Source organism: Sander lucioperca, chromosome 12 (genome assembly GCF_008315115.2).
Source record: "Sander lucioperca isolate FBNREF2018 chromosome 12, SLUC_FBN_1.2, whole genome shotgun sequence".
Lineage (NCBI taxonomy): Eukaryota > Metazoa > Chordata > Actinopteri > Perciformes > Percidae > Sander > Sander lucioperca.
The window spans coordinates 37,737,263-37,754,919 of record NC_050184.1 but is presented as its reverse complement, the minus strand read 5'-3'; the positions used below and the strand labels follow the sequence as shown (position 1 = coordinate 37,754,919).

At 42.4% G+C, this 17,657-nt stretch overlaps 1 protein-coding gene across 1 annotated transcript; it reads left to right on the top strand.

The window, feature by feature from the left end:
• Nucleotides 1-1,813: 1,813 nt before the first annotated feature.
• Nucleotides 1,814-16,749, top strand: acvr1ba (activin A receptor type 1Ba). Its single transcript, XM_031283673.2, has 9 exons — nt 1,814-2,042; nt 10,711-10,941; nt 11,039-11,299; nt 12,206-12,436; nt 12,700-12,867; nt 13,045-13,201; nt 13,736-13,860; nt 13,986-14,116; nt 14,496-16,749. Exons 1-9 carry the CDS (start codon nt 1,979-1,981, stop codon nt 14,619-14,621), a joined length of 1,494 nt encoding a protein of 497 aa, XP_031139533.1. The 5' UTR covers nt 1,814-1,978; the 3' UTR covers nt 14,622-16,749.
• Nucleotides 16,750-17,657: the final 908 nt, after the last annotated feature.

Here is a 17,657-nt window from a genome sequence, read left to right as displayed (position 1 = left end):
GTATGTATGTGTGTGTGTGTGTGTGTGTGTGTGTGTGTGTGTGTGTGTGTGTGTGTGTGTGTGTGTGTGTGTGTGTGTGTGTGAGCATGCGACTGAAGACGTGTCAGACGTTGTTGGGTGAACATACAGATGCTTGTTTTAATGTTTGTGTGCTTTTTAATGTTACCTGTTGACTGTCTGAGCAGTCGATGCAAGAACATTTTCTGTGTGAACAGACAATAAAGTTTTATCTTATCTTATCTGACATAAACTGGAAACAATAAGGAATTTTGTGCAAACCACATTGGTTTCACAGGTTTGATCTGGGACTAGGAAGTATAGATTAGACAGCTGCAGTGCCCCAATGCTAAAATATCAACAAGGGATTTGTTTGATAATTGACCATCATTAAATATGGATGGGCAGAGTGTCATATCTGAGCCTAATACTGGTGCCAGGACAAATGCAGGAAGACCCATAATATAAGGCCTATCAGCTCTTCCTCTGCTGCCTTCTAACCTACATCCATAATAAGAGAAAAGGTTTCATAGTCACTCACACACTCACATTACTTTAGAGGACTATGTCATACCTGACTTTAAATATCTTAATACTTTGAATTGAGTATTAGTTTAAATTAGAGTCATGAGTTTGGTGACTAACCACGTGTAAGCATTTTGAAGGAACAAGATGTTATCAGTCATCAAATCTGTTCTCTATTTTTACCATTGTTTCAAAAATATCTTCATCTAGACCAATTTTATTATTTTACATTTTCAGTAATGCTGTGGAAGTTGACCAGTTAGACCCAGTTTGTTCCCTGAATACATTTTTGTTTCCGATGAATCAGTAGTTCAGGGTAGTCAGGGTTGGAACAATAGTCCTGTCTTGAGTAATAACCTTATTCAGGAATGCATAAACTGAGCATAACCAAGTTAACCCTAGAATATTAAATCCATGTAACCACTTACTATTGTTGCTGTCTGTTTCATGCCTTGAAACCAATAATCAGATTGGGGGGAAAAACTGAATTTGCCTAACATGTTTAGTTTGGCATTATCTTTAGGACATAAAAACCATTGTATAATTATAAAAACTAAACCAATAATGTAGAGAAGTAGTCATAAGTTACTGTTTAATAAATACAATGGGCTATTGACTGAAGGTAAAACAACAAAGATGTCATCAGATTATTTTCACTGTCTTTAACATTATCTGAATGAGTGCAACTCATTTCTTATGTCATGAAAAGAGAGATTTCATGATTTTACATTTCATTAATAATAACAGTGGGAGCTGGCAAGTTAGAAGGAATTTGTTCCATCAATAGATTTTTCCTTCAAATAGACCATTCACCAGCAGCACGTTTTTAAGAAATAACACTAAATCAGAAAGCCAAGAATAATCCAAACTGAATTTAGCTAAAACATTTAGTCTGAGACAATCTTAAGGACATAAAAAGGTAGCCTAATTAGTCTATTCTATATTCTCACAGTTTTCACCATTTTCAACATTATCTCTATGAGTGAAGCTCATTATTTATTAACAACATAACCTTTCATTTGTTGTTTTATTTTGTCATTTGTCACAAAGGAAGAATGCAAACATTCTGGCATGTTTCATTTCAAAGTCATTTTAGGTCCTGTTTAAAAAGGCATTTTATGATTTAACATTTTCAGTAATAAGAAGAGTCAAATATGTTGATGTGTTTTGAAAATAATGTAAGACTGGAAGATTGTAATTCACCCAACATTTTTATTTACAACACACAGCCGTGACCTCGGTGGCAGAAGGGGACGTGCAGCAGGCAGCCCTCCCCTTTAAACATGCACGCACACACCCCTTTAAACGCGTCACTCGCCAGGCTGGCTGGCTGGCTGGATAGTGTTTGGCGGTGTGGTGTGTGCGGTCGGACTGTGGTTGTGTTTAAGGTCTGGTCGTGGTGATAACGACACACTTTGGACGCATTTCATCGCGGAGAGATGGGAATTTTGAAGAAATGTCTCTAAAAGAAATTGCCCTAACACTGCTTGCCCTGTTCGGGTTAGTGGCAGTCGGTAATGGTAAGTTTCATCTGAGTACCTCTCCGGCTTTTGTCTCGATGTGTTTTCCTGGACTGGGCATCGCCTGTTGTCGCTCATCGTCATGGCGCTCTGTGTCGGGAATTTGGCTAACTATGTCTCGCTAGCGTCGACATTAAAACCACCCGAACCAACGCTGCTTTGTTTGTTTGTGGTTGATTAAGACTTTTATCGACTGACAAAAACCCGACGTGTGAATGTTCGTTTATTGAACATGGAGCAAGTATGTAAACCACAACAACAACATGGTGGTGCTGTTTGTTTTGAGGCGCCAGCTAGCATTGGCTAGCTAACTGGATAATGAACTGTTTAAAGTTGAATACTAACGATAATTGTGCTTTGTTTGTGAGCTTCGAGACTTAATTAAAATCATTTTATTATGGCGTATAGGTACACTAAGTGACTAATAAGTCTACAGTCGACTGATTGTTGTGAAGTTATCTGTTGCTGTTATGCTAACAATATTTTCAAAATAAATCTCATGTTGGCTCACTGTAAATTGCTTGGACACAACACTGCAGTGATAGCAGACTGTTAAACATGTGCAATGTGGTCAGTTACAGTTTCGTCACATGTTGTGTTCACTGGATAGAGCAGAAAGGAGTCGCTGAATGAAGGCCTAACCTACTGTGTGCATGAAATGTGTTTTTGAGAGTAAACACTGGCAGCTCTTCCATTGGTGTCCATTTGTAAGGACTGAAAAGGCTGCTTAGTGGCCTCCAGCAGAAAGTGAATGCTGGCATAGGGTGACAACAGCCGTGTATTCAGCTATTCCAGACAGAAGTCAGGGTTGAAGTCTGGGTTCATTGTGATGGAAATGTGGCAAGTGGGGTCTTTTGAGGCGCCAGTTATGGGGCTGCTTCAGTCTGAATGTTCCCCTTCTGCTGGGGCAGCTGATACCCAGCTCCACACCACAGCCTCAGTTGGGCATATATGTTGTACTAAACTTGTTTGCCTCTGCAGCATGTCTACTCATCTTTGACTTTACTCGAAACGCCACACTTCACATCAGGATTTCATAGATTTTCATTTGAGACACAAGCTTGTTGTGGGTTACGCAAGCTTCCCATTTGTTTTTGCCATTTGTCCTACCTTGTTGCAACTTGCCACTTGCCACTCAACAGATAAACCTAGTAATAAAAAGACAACTCGGTGTGCCAGGATAAATATCCTGACTGCTTTAAACTATTGAATCATCATTCCAAGAATCGTATAAATATTCTTCCCCCACATAGTCTAGATAAGGGTGCAGTACACCAATGTTTGTCAGTTCATTTAAGGCATGCTAGAAAAATTATCACACCTAAGTGATCAGTTTGTTTGACTGGGTTACTCCAATATTAGCAGTGATGTGTGAGGGGAGAGTGGGGGTGGGTGTGTGGCCTGAGCAGGGGGTGATGATGGGTTTGTCCAGCTGGCGGGGTCTGCCGTTAAGGGGCCCGCAAGTCTGTCTGGAGCCATGGTTTCACACCATATAATGGATTACACCATGCCAGGACTGAAACCAGACAAACCTGAAAGTAGCTGCGCAAGAGTGGATTCCAGGCCTGTGGCAAGGGTAGTATGTTTCTGTGAGAAGAATACTCTTTACTCACAGGTTTGATGTATCTGTCACATGTTGACTTCATAAGGATTAGGAGTTTTATGGGCATTACATGCCTTTTGTGACGCAGTCTGCCTGGGTGCATTGAACACAAAAGCAATGTGATATGGGCACTGTCAACCACACTGCCGTGAGGTAGGGCGCGTCCCTCTCTTTCTGCTTTCCTCCCGCTTCTCTATTCTCTATCTCTGTCATACAAAAGGCCTGGTGCTTTATCAGAATTTAATCTACTCTGTTATCTGTGGTCCCACTTCTGCGTTCACTTACTCACTGCCACTAATAGGGCGCTGAATCAAGCTTTAGAATGGGATGCGTTTTTTTTTCTAGGGTTAAAGGAAGGCCTTTGGTTTGATTGAACTCTTCACTCAATTTTAGTAGCCCTTCCACATGCTACCAAGTCTATGCCAGAGTCTTGTCATTACCTAATGTGCCACTGTGTAAAATCAAAGTCAGGGCGATTGGAAACAGAAAAGTCCCTACTTCTCAACTTGTTCAGGGAACTGCCTGTGCAGAGCTAAACTCTGCTACAGGTGTTGTTTAATGTCACATTTGATGTGAATGAGTTCATGTGGAGTAAGCATGAGCTAGTCAGATTGGAACATGTGTGCACCTGCCCATTAGATCAGAGCCAAGGGAATGTACGGAGATAGGTTTGAACTTATTGGGTTCAAAGGTGTGTTTCTGTAAAGTGAAGAGTGTGGACAGGGGATGGGTGGTGGTAATATTTTCAGGCTTAAGCTTGAAAAGGAGAGAGCTGTTTTGTTTTTTCCTAAATTTGTAGCAGTTGTCAAGGCCTGTGCGACACGATCCCTGCAGCTAAATTATGATTAAATTAAGTTGCACATCCTCTGTATAAATTGTCAGATTATTCCCTGGTCTTGACACATCCTCCTTTTACAAATTTGTGTTTACCAACAGTTTCTATAAAGGTGCTGACACACCAACCCGATTGTCGGACAGTCTGGCAAGGTCGATGAATCGAGTCAGTTCGATGTGTTCCGTGCCGTCGTCAGTCGGAGGAGCCGTCAGTGTTCATTTTGGCCGATTTGACTTGTTGAATCGGCCAGTGGGCAGTTGGACTCAATGACCAATCTGATTGGTGGAGTGCTAGCCCTTGACTAGCGAATCAGTGCACGAGAAAACCGGAGCTGACAACGCCAGTATCTTCTTATTACTAGCCATCGTATTTTCTTCCGTTCAGCGAGTAATGACAACAACGATCCTTCTTGACTACTATCAACACTCTCTGATGAAAACACTGACTAATGACAGCGTGCTCTGTGTTTACTAGATCTAGAAAGAAGTTCCGTCATTTCCGGTTTTCAGAACATACGCTCAATTCGGCGTCACTTCGGTGTGTTCCGAAGCACTTTTTTGACCTCGGGGAGCCTTTTCGGCCGATGGTCGGCCGTCGGGTTGGTGTGTCAGAGCCTTAATGTGGCACTGAGCCAGTCACTGTCAGGTCTGGGGAGGGGTATAGTTTTCCCTCTATAATGACCAGTGTCTTTAATGACCTCCGTTGGTCCGGAGGCACAGGGCCCTAATTGCCACAGCAGACAGCGTAGCCTCTGACTGACCCAGCTCCGCCATTACTGATGCTGGACCACAAGGGATTACTACCACCGCAGAGCCAGCAAGTTCACATTTGGTTGCCCACTTCTCCATTCTGCTAATTTACTCTCAGCACTTTGACTTTGTTTAAAGGGTTTTTGTAGTGTCATGTGTCATTGGTAAAATGACATCTGCTGTTTGTGCCATACCTTAAATGTACTTGGGGACTTGTTATTTTCACAGTGCACCCAGACAGGCCCGGTAGCTATGTGAGTTCATGTCTATAGGGCAGAACCTGACACCCATCCTCCATTACATGTCTCTTTGTAGAAGTGTTTGATTTGTTTTTTGGCTGTTGTTGGAATGTAGATTAGACCTGCTCTGCCTCATAATCTTCTGCTTGAAGGTGTGCAGTCTACTGAGTGGTGTGATCCAGCGAAGGGCAGCCGGTAGGAAATCTTTTGTCTGGGAATATAGTTTGAATGTAGATTATCTAACTAGTGCTTAAAGTACAATTCAAACCTCTATCTCTGACCTTGTCCTCCATGTTGACACTGGCTTAAACAGAAGTGAGTGTGTTTCACTTGGCAGTTAAGCAATCACCTTTTGCAATACATTCCAATATTCAAAGTTGCTCCTTTTTGAGTTGTAAATGTTTAATAGGTGCATTTCATTTCAATGTTAAATGTAGCAAGTCTTTGTGACTGTCCCTGTGTATTTCCTATACCAACACAGCGTTAAGGTCGGACCACAAGAAGTTGTTTTGGTTTCAGAACATAATCTCATTACGCATTGCATGCAAAATAACGGGAGCTAATCATGGTTTGTTTTTCCATACATGCCATTGCTATCTACACTATAACGTTTTTGTTTTAAATGGTATTCCTGAACTTTTTTTAAGTTGTCTTTTGTGAAAAATATTTGTCTCCAAAAGAAATGTCATACAATTTGATTTTAGTAAAAGACAGAGGCACTGAGCAAAAGAGTTTCAGCACTGATGCTAAATTTCAGATAACTTATGAGAAATGCATAAATGTTTTTCTATGAAACCCTTTTTTTCATTTAACATAGAAGCCAACAGTCTCAACTGTTTAATATCTAAACACAGCAAACCTAGAACAATCTGCCTAAATAAAATGTTGGTTTTAAATCAGGAAATATTTGATATTTGATCAGCTTTTGGTACTTCAGGTTATTTTGGTCTGTAACAAAACATTGTTGAGGTTTGATACCCAGCTGTAACTGCAGTAAAACTTTTTTAACAGTTGTAGAAAGACAGAAAAATGAGTAATTGTTAAGTCTCTGGTCTGCTCAGAAGGGGTTTTAATCTCAAATCACATGGCAGATGCATTGGCTCACAGTACTGCAACATGCTGGAGCATTGTAAAGGCAACATTGACCAGTTTGGGAATTTGAGCAGCAGCATAAAGTCCAAAGTGAGCCTTTGCTCACACTTGTGTGCCTTTGAACTAATTCAGGGCAGACGACAGACAGGATGGGATGTAGCCTAGAGGGTGGTGGTTGGTAGAGATAGTAGTAGCAGCCCTCAGCCCCAGAGACTTCACTTTAGAATCAGATCAGTAATCTGACCCTGAGATGCAGACAAAGGTAATGACTTTCCTCCTTCCCCTAGCATTGATCAGGGTGTGCGTGTGTGTGCGTGTGTGTTCACACTGTCTGGTGGCGTCTGCTTGTCTTGATCAGCTCTCAGTCTGGTATCTGTATGGATCTAATTTCATTCAGCCAGTGCATTTTGGTAATGGTGCTCTGCTCCCCATACACACACACACGCACACACACACACGCGTACCGACAGTCTCTGTCTGCGTCGCATAGCTCCCAGAAACCCACTGCCCTGCACTGAGCACGTGTATTTTCCACAGACTTTATCATCTTACCAGACACCTCCTGTTTTGACTGGGTTGCTCTGCATGAGTATGTGACATATATACACTTGCATACACACAATGAAGGTTAATGTGTAAAGGTGTTTGGATTGGGACTGTTCTGTGGTTTTTAGTTGGGTCCAAGTTAAGGCGATGCTGGTTATGGCAACAATGTTTTATTAATCCCTTCCTCACTGTGTCTGCCATTTCCTGTCTCAACATGAACGGAATGATACAAACTTCACACACTCGCAGCTTAAAGCAGTCGCTCACTGGACTGTGTTCTCCCTTTTTTCCACTATTCTCTTCTCCTGTTATTTACCCCCTCCCGTAAGTCAAAGTCTAGACTGGGTTTTAATGGCAGTCGCAGCTGGTCACTTGGGCAGACCCCAACCGCAGCTGGGGGCCCCTGTAAGCCCCGCTCGTTACCCCCTCTGCGCCCTCCCCTTCATATTGTCCTGACCAATTTGGGACCAGCCCCCATCCTGTCTGGCCCGGGGCAGCCCCCAAACATCGTGGTATTTACTGTTAACCCTGGTCTGTTCCCTTCGCGCCACCCATCCCCCCTCGCTGCTCCACGCAGGAGTGCGCTCCCCCACTCCACTCTGCTCTTTGTTCGTGCAGGGCCAGTCCAATCCCTCCTCATGTCGTCTTAATCTCCACACAAAGGACCAGTGTAAAGACCACCAATTATGTGGATACAAGAGCAGAGTTCACTTAAAACCGCATAGGCCCGGCCTCTACTCGGATCCATGTGTATTTAGGCTTGATATTATTCCTTCAAGTCTAGCTTTGTAACACTTATGCTCTGAATCCAGTGAGATATGCAGAGCACTGTGCAAACAACAGCAATTCAGTAAATGTGAGTGGGCCAGGGGTACTTTCCTTGACATTGTTTGAATTAGTCATGTACAAGTGCCCTCCCTGTCTTGCATGGCATGACATTCATTTTGAATTTACATTTTAAATATTTTTGGAAGTCTTGGTTTCACATTGTGCCATCTTTTATCGAATGTTGTTAAGGACATGGTGATACTGCATTCTGTGGTATCACAGTGATTTGTCAGCTGGTAGAGATGTTTCTATAGAGGTTTCCCTTTTAATATTTCTGGTTGTATAATAGGCAATGTTGCAAATCTGTGAGCAGCACTGTTTTGTGGCAGTATTGGATTTTTGCTTCAACATGGCTTTGGCCTTGATTTGTTAGGTATTTAGGTAACTGGATCGGGTTATTTTTTTATCGCTATCAATATATAAAATGACATTCTGTCATAGATCATCTCCATATGGGCCACCCATAGTGTTGATGCAGGTTTGTGTGGAAACAGGCTACATATGGTATATTCACATGGTAACCTTTAACGAAAGGGAAGACTTGCCACAAACCAAACTCTTGGTAGACCACAAACCATCCATGGCGACTCAGGAAGAGGATGTGTGTTTTCAGCCATGTTTGGTTTTCTTCCTGAGCTTCTGTCTGTAAGTCTGTGTACCATCTGTTTTACCACACACAGGCTTCATGAGGGATGTTCCTGTTTATTTCAGATCATGCTGTTCTTATCAGATTGCTGTTAATTTGTTGCTGTATATTGGTGCAATGTTTTGGTCGTAAGAACTATTGTCAGTTTGATTCTTATGAAAAAAATGAAGGACATTAAATCTACAACCGTGTGACTATAATGCTAGTCTTCTCACAACAATGTGTGTTTTTTTCAAATGTCACTTTTACTTTGAGGATGGATCGATCAAAGTGGCTCCTGTCTGGACTCACTAGCTGATTTTATTTAACTGAACCAGTAAACATCATGCCTTAAATGGAAGAAGGGATTCAAGTTGTCTGAATTTGATGATGGATATCAAGCTTCATCCAGCGTTGTAACCTACAGCTGTTAACTCCTGTCATTTGTTTTATTTGGCTAAACTATCTGCTCCATTAATGCTGCAGATTAGCATGATGTGGTACACGGCTTGTTTTTTTTCTCCCTTTATCAGGCCCAGCCTGCTTTACCTCTGTGTAATCTGGAGGAAATTCCATCTGCATGCTAACTGTGGTGAATTTGGACACACTCCACCAAGAGTTCCTGCCACTTTCCCGCTCACCTCCTGGAGAGCAACACACCCACACACACACACACACACACAAACAGATGAGAATTATTACTGAAACAAGTGTTACACATTTTCCGTTACTGTCAGTGGAAAAGCACTGACACATCAGCATACACGCTACATGTAAAAAATACTCCCCCACAGAAAGCAACATCCAAAAGTTCAGTTAGGAGAAACCACTCCTATTGACATCAGGGTTTGTGGTTTTGGCCACTTGGATGCTACATGCTGATGGCGCAATCAGTGTAGTCATTTGGACTTTTTAAAAAAGAAAAGAAAAAAGAACTCGACAAAAGCCTAATCGTGTGACGACTCATTTAGTTCAAGAATGCGTTAAAATCTGCTGACACCTTTTTGACAGAGACCCAAGTTGGTACAAACAGGGGAGATCAGTGAGCTCATGTGGTCAAAGAAACCCTTAGGATAAGAAACAGTGGATTAGTGGAAGCTTGCCACTCTTAAAATCTTTTCTTTCCTGTGGGCCAGACATTGTCAGTGGTCCAACCGCTACTGAGCCACTCTTTTTTTTTTTTTTTTTAGGAAGAACAAGGATTGAAATTCCTCTCTGCTTTGTGTCTCCTCCTGTGTTGTTGTTGGTACGAAGGTCTTGTCTTTGCCAAGTCCACAGCGTTTATTCCTGAGTGGTCTAGCCTTTGTTTTCTGATCAAGGATCAGCTCTTCGCCTCACTTACGGCCTTGTTGTCAGTCATACAGTTTGTCTTTTACCACTGACAGGGGTTCAGTTGAGCTAAGCTGCTTCCCTGTGTTTTTTCCAAGTGAAAACTAGTCCCACAATCATCCAGCCTTGCCTGGTCCTACTTTGCACTTTGTTTGGTCGTAGAAAACCTTGGAAGAAGCCTTTTGTGCTGACCCTACTCTAAATGAGAAGCATGTGTGCTATGACTCAAAATCACATTTCACTCTATCTAATCAGTTTGCTGTTTCTTGCTCTCTGGATTGCCCAACCAACTCTGGTTCTGTTTTAGATGTGGCAGATTTGTGCGGAATTGCTGGCGGCGACGGCTTCCATTTTGTTACCTTTTTAATAGGTCCCAGCGCAGAAGTGTGCTGTATTTAATAATACTCCTGTCTCATTAGCTTAAACAGTGGCAGCTCTCTGTGTCAGTGTGAGAGGAATGGAGCAGAATGCTGCATTGGGGATTTGGCAGGAGCCCTCTTCCCTTGTTGGGTTTCACTTTGTCTGTCCCACTGGGCAGGTCTGTCTCCACCCTGCGTGTTTGGGTTCTTCTGCAGTGAAGGATCTGATTTCAGGGCCGCCAGGGCTGTCTGGCGGCCGCTGCCCAACTCCAAGCTCTGAATGTGCATGTCACAAAATGCCTACATCTGAATGGGACACAACACTCTTTAGATCCTGTGTTGAAACAAGGTGTTAGCTTGCCCCCTGCTGGACTTATTGGAGAAGTGAATAATTAAATTTTTTGTTTTTAACCCCTATCTGATAAATTGGTATTTACTTAACTCTCTCTGTCCTTTCCCACAGCTCTACGTTGTAACTGCACAAACTGTGAGAAGACCAGCTATGAGTGTGAAACGGATGGAGCCTGCATGGCCTCCACATACTTCAACCAGGGGAAGGAGCAACACGTACGCATTTGCATCGACCGGGACAACCTGGTCCCCCCTGGACAACCTTTCTACTGTCTGAGCGCGGAAGGCCTGCTCAACACACATTGCTGCTATGTAGATTACTGTAATAGTATTGAAGTCCCTGGTAAGGCATCAAACAATAGAACTCTTTCAGTTCCACAGAGGCACTTTTCAATTTAAAGTAACCACCTCTGCTTTTCCGTTTTGTCTTACCCTCCTAGTCCCAACAAAAGAGGGGGACTGGTCAGGCTCGGCGAGCTCCTGGGGGCCGGTGGAGTTGGTGGCAGTCATCGCAGGGCCGGTGTTCCTTCTCTGTGTGCTGCTTATGGTCGGCGTGTTCCTGTTCCAGTATCACCAGAGGGCCTATAGCCACAGGCAGAGGCTGGAGGTAGAGGACCCATCATGTGACCATCTGTACTTGGCCAAGGACAAGACCCTGCAGGACCTCATCTATGACATGTCCACCTCTGGATCAGGCTCTGGTCAGTACAAGCTTCCCACAAGATGTGACGTACTGAAGTTTGGTTTTGGAAAACCCATTTTCTTAAACATGTCTTTTCTTGTTAGCAAGAACAGCAGCAGAACAGTATTCAATTTGTCATTTTATAAATATCCAAATTAATGATTATTCAACTGCGACACTTGATCCCAAAATGATCCTGACCTACAATCTACAAGGGGGTAAGCCTCTCTCTACAACACGTACCTCCTATGGTGCCATTTTGATGCTAACAAGCACTCACCCGCCGTTAGCATTCCGTTGACTGCCATTCATTTTGGCGCCACTTTGACAGCGAATAACTTTACATCTGAAGCGTTTAAAGACTTTATTTGTCTATTGTTTATTTCTAAAGAAACACAACAATGTATAAAAGGCTCCATTACCTTGTACCACACATTATGGGTCTGTAGCAGGCGTTTTTGTAAAAATAGGCTAACGATTGTGTCATAACCACGCGACTTACTGTCGCATAGTAGAGGAATTACCGTATAGTACAGGAGAAGCTTGCAGGCAGTTTCGACTTACATTAGCTGTTTAATTACTAATGTTAACTAGCATTTTAGTTAGCAATAATTAGCCTGTGCCTATGTTTTCTCCTTATAAATACCTACGCTCTCCATCTCTGTAAGATTGGGAATGATTGAGATTTCTCTTGGCACAGCTACCAGAAGACTTACAACTTTCAGACAGGTTGCTCACGTCACATTTACGTCGTCTCTCTCAGTTGGAGGCTGCGCAGTAAATCAAAGTGATCAGTGCGTCTAATATCCTTCACTGGTCTCCGTCCAGAGCAACGGGATCTGTTGGTCCATTTCCTTTACTGTCTATGAGAATCTACAGGGAATGTTGGCTAATGTTTTGTTTTTCTCACTACTGTCCCCTTCAGGCTTGCCCCTGTTTGTGCAGCGGACGGTGGCTAGGACCATCGTGCTGCAGGAGATAATAGGAAAGGGTCGTTTTGGTGAGGTGTGGAGAGGGAAGTGGAGGGGAGGAGATGTGGCGGTGAAGATCTTCTCATCCAGAGAGGAGCGCTCCTGGTTCAGAGAGGCTGAGATCTACCAGACAATCATGCTGCGGCATGAAAACATCCTGGGATTCATTGCAGCAGACAATAAAGGTGAGGAAGATTGTGGGCTGTCTGGAAACCACCCAAGTAATAAGAAAGTAACCGTAAGAATAAGTCCTTTTTTCAAAGCAAAATGAAAAGGAGGTACAGATAGTTAAAAGGGATCCATATTTATTTAATTTGTGGATGTCCAGAAATTCTACTACCCAGTTTTAATTTAAGCAAAGGATCCATTATCTCACTGAAATAGAATTCCGTGTACATAGTCCTACATGTAAATTGCAAATTCTTTTTTTGTGTGTGCTTTCTTTCAGACAATGGTACATGGACTCAGCTGTGGCTGGTGTCAGACTATCATGAGCACGGTTCTCTTTTTGACTACCTGAACCGCTACTCTGTCACCATCGAGGGCATGATCAAACTGGCACTGTCAGCTGCCAGCGGCCTAGCACACCTACACATGGAGATCCTCGGCACTCAGGGTGGGATGAACTGTCGCGTTGAAGTGCAGCACAAAATGAATACAATGAACAAACGAATAAAAACACAGCAGAGACATGAAAGTGCACACCATTGTTATTTACATTCAGCTAGCGTGTTGCTATTTCTGCTGAGCTCTTGATGCAAATGTAATTGATGTGTTGTCTGTTCTCCTGCAGGTAAGCCTGGCATTGCTCACCGTGACCTCAAGTCTAAAAATATCCTGGTTAAGAAGAACGGCATGTGTGCCATAGCTGACCTCGGCCTGGCAGTCCGCCACGAGTCAATCACAGACACAATCGATATAGCACCGAACCAGCGCGTGGGCACTAAGAGGTAAATGTTAACATACTTATTCACTTAAAAGCACACAAATGGAGATATACGTTAGGGATATTTGAAGGCTAAGTCTGGCTACATTCTGTATTTGTTTGTCTACAAATATCATTAAAAGATCAAAAACAGTAGGGGATAAATAGTATTGCCATCCTTATCTTTTTTCTAAATCCATGTAAGTTAATGAAAATAAAATTTAAAGTTATTATTCTGAAAGGAGTAAATGACTTTGAAAAGTCAAAGACTTTTTTTTTTTTAATAGTTTAGCCAAATTTGTCAATTTGCCTCAGCTCTTTGGCCCTTTCAGAAAAGCCCAGTGATGGATGCTTATTTGTGCTGATATAATGGCCATAAAAAAGAATTAAGACCTTTTTGACCAGTGACATGTATTATTATCCCAAAACTTTACAATTTGGATTCCTTGAACCTTACTAAATAAGGTCATTGTAAGAAAGTCTGATGATGGTTTACTCAGTCATATAAACATTCTCGTTGATGCTATTACTCATTGCTGCCTTTTGTGTCTACCTTCAGGTACATGGCTCCCGAAGTCCTGGACGAAACCATCAACATGAAACACTTTGATTCCTTCAAGTGTGCTGACATCTACGCGCTGGGCCTGGTGTACTGGGAGATTGCACGTCGCTGCAATGCAGGAGGTACGACCACAAACGGCAGCTGATGGGGGGGAAAAAAACGTTTAAAAATAAATAAATAAATGAATCGGTCTAATGTACAGGAGCATGAAGCCAGAGACTGAGAGCTTCCTCATTGTGTACTGCAGGTATCCACGAGGAGTACCAGCTGCCCTACTACGACCTCGTGCCCTCTGACCCCGCCATAGAAGAGATGAGGAAGGTGGTGTGTGACCAGAAACTGAGGCCCAATGTGCCCAACTGGTGGCAGAGCTACGAGGTATTTCACACTCTATATGCACTATATACCAACAGCTGACTGTTTTCTAAAAATACCATCAGTGGCTGTATAGAAAAGCAGTTGGGCAGTACAGGACATCCTGGAGCTGCCCCCTTAAATTGTAATGAATCCATTTTTTTCATATTTCAAATTGTAGTGCTTTTGTTTCCTGATCTGGCTGCATTTAACAGAAATATTTATGAAATGATACACAACATTTAGAATACTTCCATTTGATTAAATATTGCCATGGTTGAGAACAATTATAATTACTGTTGTCTTTGTCAGCCAGCTTTAATAGAAGGTGTGACTGTTTGTTTTTAAATGTTTTGGATTAAAATGTATTTTTTTGTAAATGGTTGTAATGTCTTTCCTGCAGTCACTGCGTGTGATGGGGAAGATCATGAGGGAGTGCTGGTATGCCAATGGAGCAGCCAGACTGACAGCACTGCGCATCAAGAAGACCCTGTCTCAGCTCAGTGTGGAGGAGGACGTTAAGATGTGAGCGGCGTGTGTGAGGCATGCTGGAGACGCACAACCAGACCACACTCCCATAGGAAACAAACACTAAAGACAGACTGCAAATGAAAACCCTGCCAGTTTTAAAGCCACACTCCAAGTTGTGACGAGGCCTACCTCACCTTTTTAGCCAAAACTACTGAGAATCGCCCTTCCCCTCTTGACTTTTCTCTCGCCCCGCCTCCCTTTCCTCGTGTCTCCTCCCTGTTCCCTTCGACCTCCCCTTCTTCATGGGCTGCAACACTACAGCACTACCACTGTTAATATCATCACACTCAACCTTTTTCTGTTTTCATTTCCCATGGCAGGAATTATTACTATTGTACAGTGACAGGATTTTTATTTTTACCTCTCTGAAGTGTGTGTGTGTGTGTGTGTGTGTGTGTGTGTGTGTGTGTGTGTGTGTGTGTTGTTTCTATCTCCTTAGACACAGATGTCCTTTTGGTGTAGGCTGTAGCTTATTAGACACATCCAGTGATCAGACAGTTGGTAATTAAGCATGAGCAGACAGATTTAGCGTTTTAATCCCTCACTTGAATCATTCAAACAGAAACGAGTTGCACTCAACTGTAGCTTCCTCATCATGTGTGACACCTGCAGGTATCTCATAACGGATGTGGTCGAGTCCTGGTGTTAGTTTGAAATGTGGCAGGGATATTGTTTGGGATGGTTTTTACTTTTTATTTATTTGTCAATAGTTTTTATTTCATATTGATGCAACACTGTGAGATGAGATGTGACAAACCAGATTCTACTATGATATGAAAATTAATGTTGTAGTTCAGTCCAAGTCGTCACCATCTTTCAGATGTTAGATTAAGGGGTTGTTGCATTCATTCTAAAAAGATACTGAGCGCAAATGTGGATGTAGCCGTAACCCCCACCCCCCACCCCCCAGGTGATAGGTGATGACATTGGGCACACTTAGCAAATAAGAGGCGTATGAAATGGCAATGAAAAATACTGTTGTTTTTTTTAAATGTATTTTTGTGTTTTGTGTAAAGACAAGACACTCATGATGGGTGTTTTCCTTTGACGTTGACATTAGACACTACTGATGATGGGTACATATGGTTTGTTTATAAAACATGCATTTTTTTTTTTCTCCTTTTATGCCACAAGCAGCAGTGTGACATCTGAACAGTGATTTTGCTTGAATGGTACTTTCAGAAGTCTGTTGTTTTGCTCTGTCTGCATGGTATCTAACTGTGCCAGGAAATAGACTGTCATTCTGCTGGCATTTAGTTTTAACATGCTCCTCTCCTGGCAATTTGGTTGGTACTACTGATCCCAGATAATTTTTGCTGCAACCTTTTTAAATGTATAATTGTTGGAATTGTTGAGTTCTTTTCAGAATTCAGTAATGCAGATCTGTTTTACATACTGTATGTCCTCTGGGGTGACATCTCTTTCTCATTGACACTGGAATATTAAGGAGCAGCGGAGGACGGCTGCTGACCGTTCACACACAGGGAACTTATGGTTAGATGTGAAAAGTAGTCGAGACCTTTTACCTTCAAAGACTGACATGCTGTAAAGTGAAACTGCACGTTTTCATCCTACTTTGTCTGCAGCTTCGAGTCTGTCTGCAGACAAATCTATCAAAGTATTACACTGACATTTGTCACCGTTGGGCTCTGCACTGTTATGTCCACATAGACTTAAGTTAATGTTAGTTATGTCATCACTTGATCCAGAATCCATGTGTCATGTTAGTATCCATTTTGCATGCTGTCTCAAACACTGGGTCCTCTGCACTGAGGTAGATGAACTTAAGACTTGCCTCTTCCTACCTGTTTTCTTTCTTCCTTTTTGTTCGGGGCGTTGGCTGTGTACCCCAGAAATGTTGCTGCTACTGTTAACATGGGTGGAAGTTCAGCGGCAGATCGGAGATGGAGAGCTGGGAGGGAAAATAGGGAGATGGCTGTCAGTTGAACCAAAATTGTCAAAACACTCCTGTCCATGTTTGGTTTGTTGCCATGGGTATATGAGCATAAAACATCCTGTTCATAATTAATACTTTGAGATTTCATTGTGCAAATCTTTTCACAATTAGTTGAAAAGTGTATATAGATGACATACAATAAATTCCTCTTTTTCTTATGTATCTTCAACTGTGGTGCTCATTCAAGATGTCATGCAGTGTTTTCATTGTCAACTGCTGCTCCAGTTAGAGTAAGATTAACATAAACAACCAATGTTTAGGATTAAGGTCAGGTTCGCATATTTTCAAGTCTGTCTTAAAACAACCGGTTTTGCTTTCTGTAATCATTCCTCCTGTTCATACTGACGGTTAAAGGGGTACTCCACCGATTTAGCATTGCGCTTCAACATTGTCTGATCACATACGAAGCAGCAGAACCAGATATATGAGCTTCTTTATTCCATGCATTCGTCTTCCTTGTCAAAACCTGGCGTCTACATTTCCCACAAGGCAACTCGACCTCAACTGTTATTTTAGGTCAATTCGGGTGTGTTGAGCTAGTAGCAGCTAATGTATCCTTGAGCCTCTAGCCTCAAGCAGAGATGAGGAGGGGGCTACAGAGATCGGGTAAACTCACTTCTTTCTACCTCCACACCCCCAAGATTTTTTTACATCTTCAACCCCATCTGACGATAAAGGGATGACACTTGAGGCAATTTATCAGACTTCGCGCAGCAAGCAAAACACCTGCTTTATGAGCCTCAATTATGAAATCAGTCATAAGTTGTTTTAACCTGGAGCCTAGAATAAAAAAAAAAAAAGTTTTCCCCCAAGAGCTTTCAGCTTCATCGCATGGGTGGTTACCTCTCCCGATCACATACAACCACCTGCAATTACATAATGGAACCATCTCCATGACAAACTGTCAAACTCCATCCACTGATGTAGGCCAAGAGAAGCTCCACAAGAAATCAATAAGGTGGACCTTGAGTTAAAGGAGCAGTGTGTAGGTTTTAGGGGGATCGATTGGCATTAATGGAAATGATTCATAACTATGTTTTCATTAGTGTATAGTCACCTGAAACTAAGAATCATTGT

Bases quoted from the DNA above. Each gene is read 5' to 3' on its own strand.
- acvr1ba (XM_031283673.2), top strand. From the start codon at position 1,979: ATGTCTCTAAAAGAAATTGCCCTAACACTGCTTGCCCTGTTCGGGTTA. The intron at 11,300-12,205 runs GTCAGTACAAGC...TGTCCCCTTCAG, and splicing joins CACCTCTGGATCAGGCTCTG to GCTTGCCCCTGTTTGTGCAG. The intron at 12,437-12,699 runs GTGAGGAAGATT...GCTTTCTTTCAG, and splicing joins CATTGCAGCAGACAATAAAG to ACAATGGTACATGGACTCAG.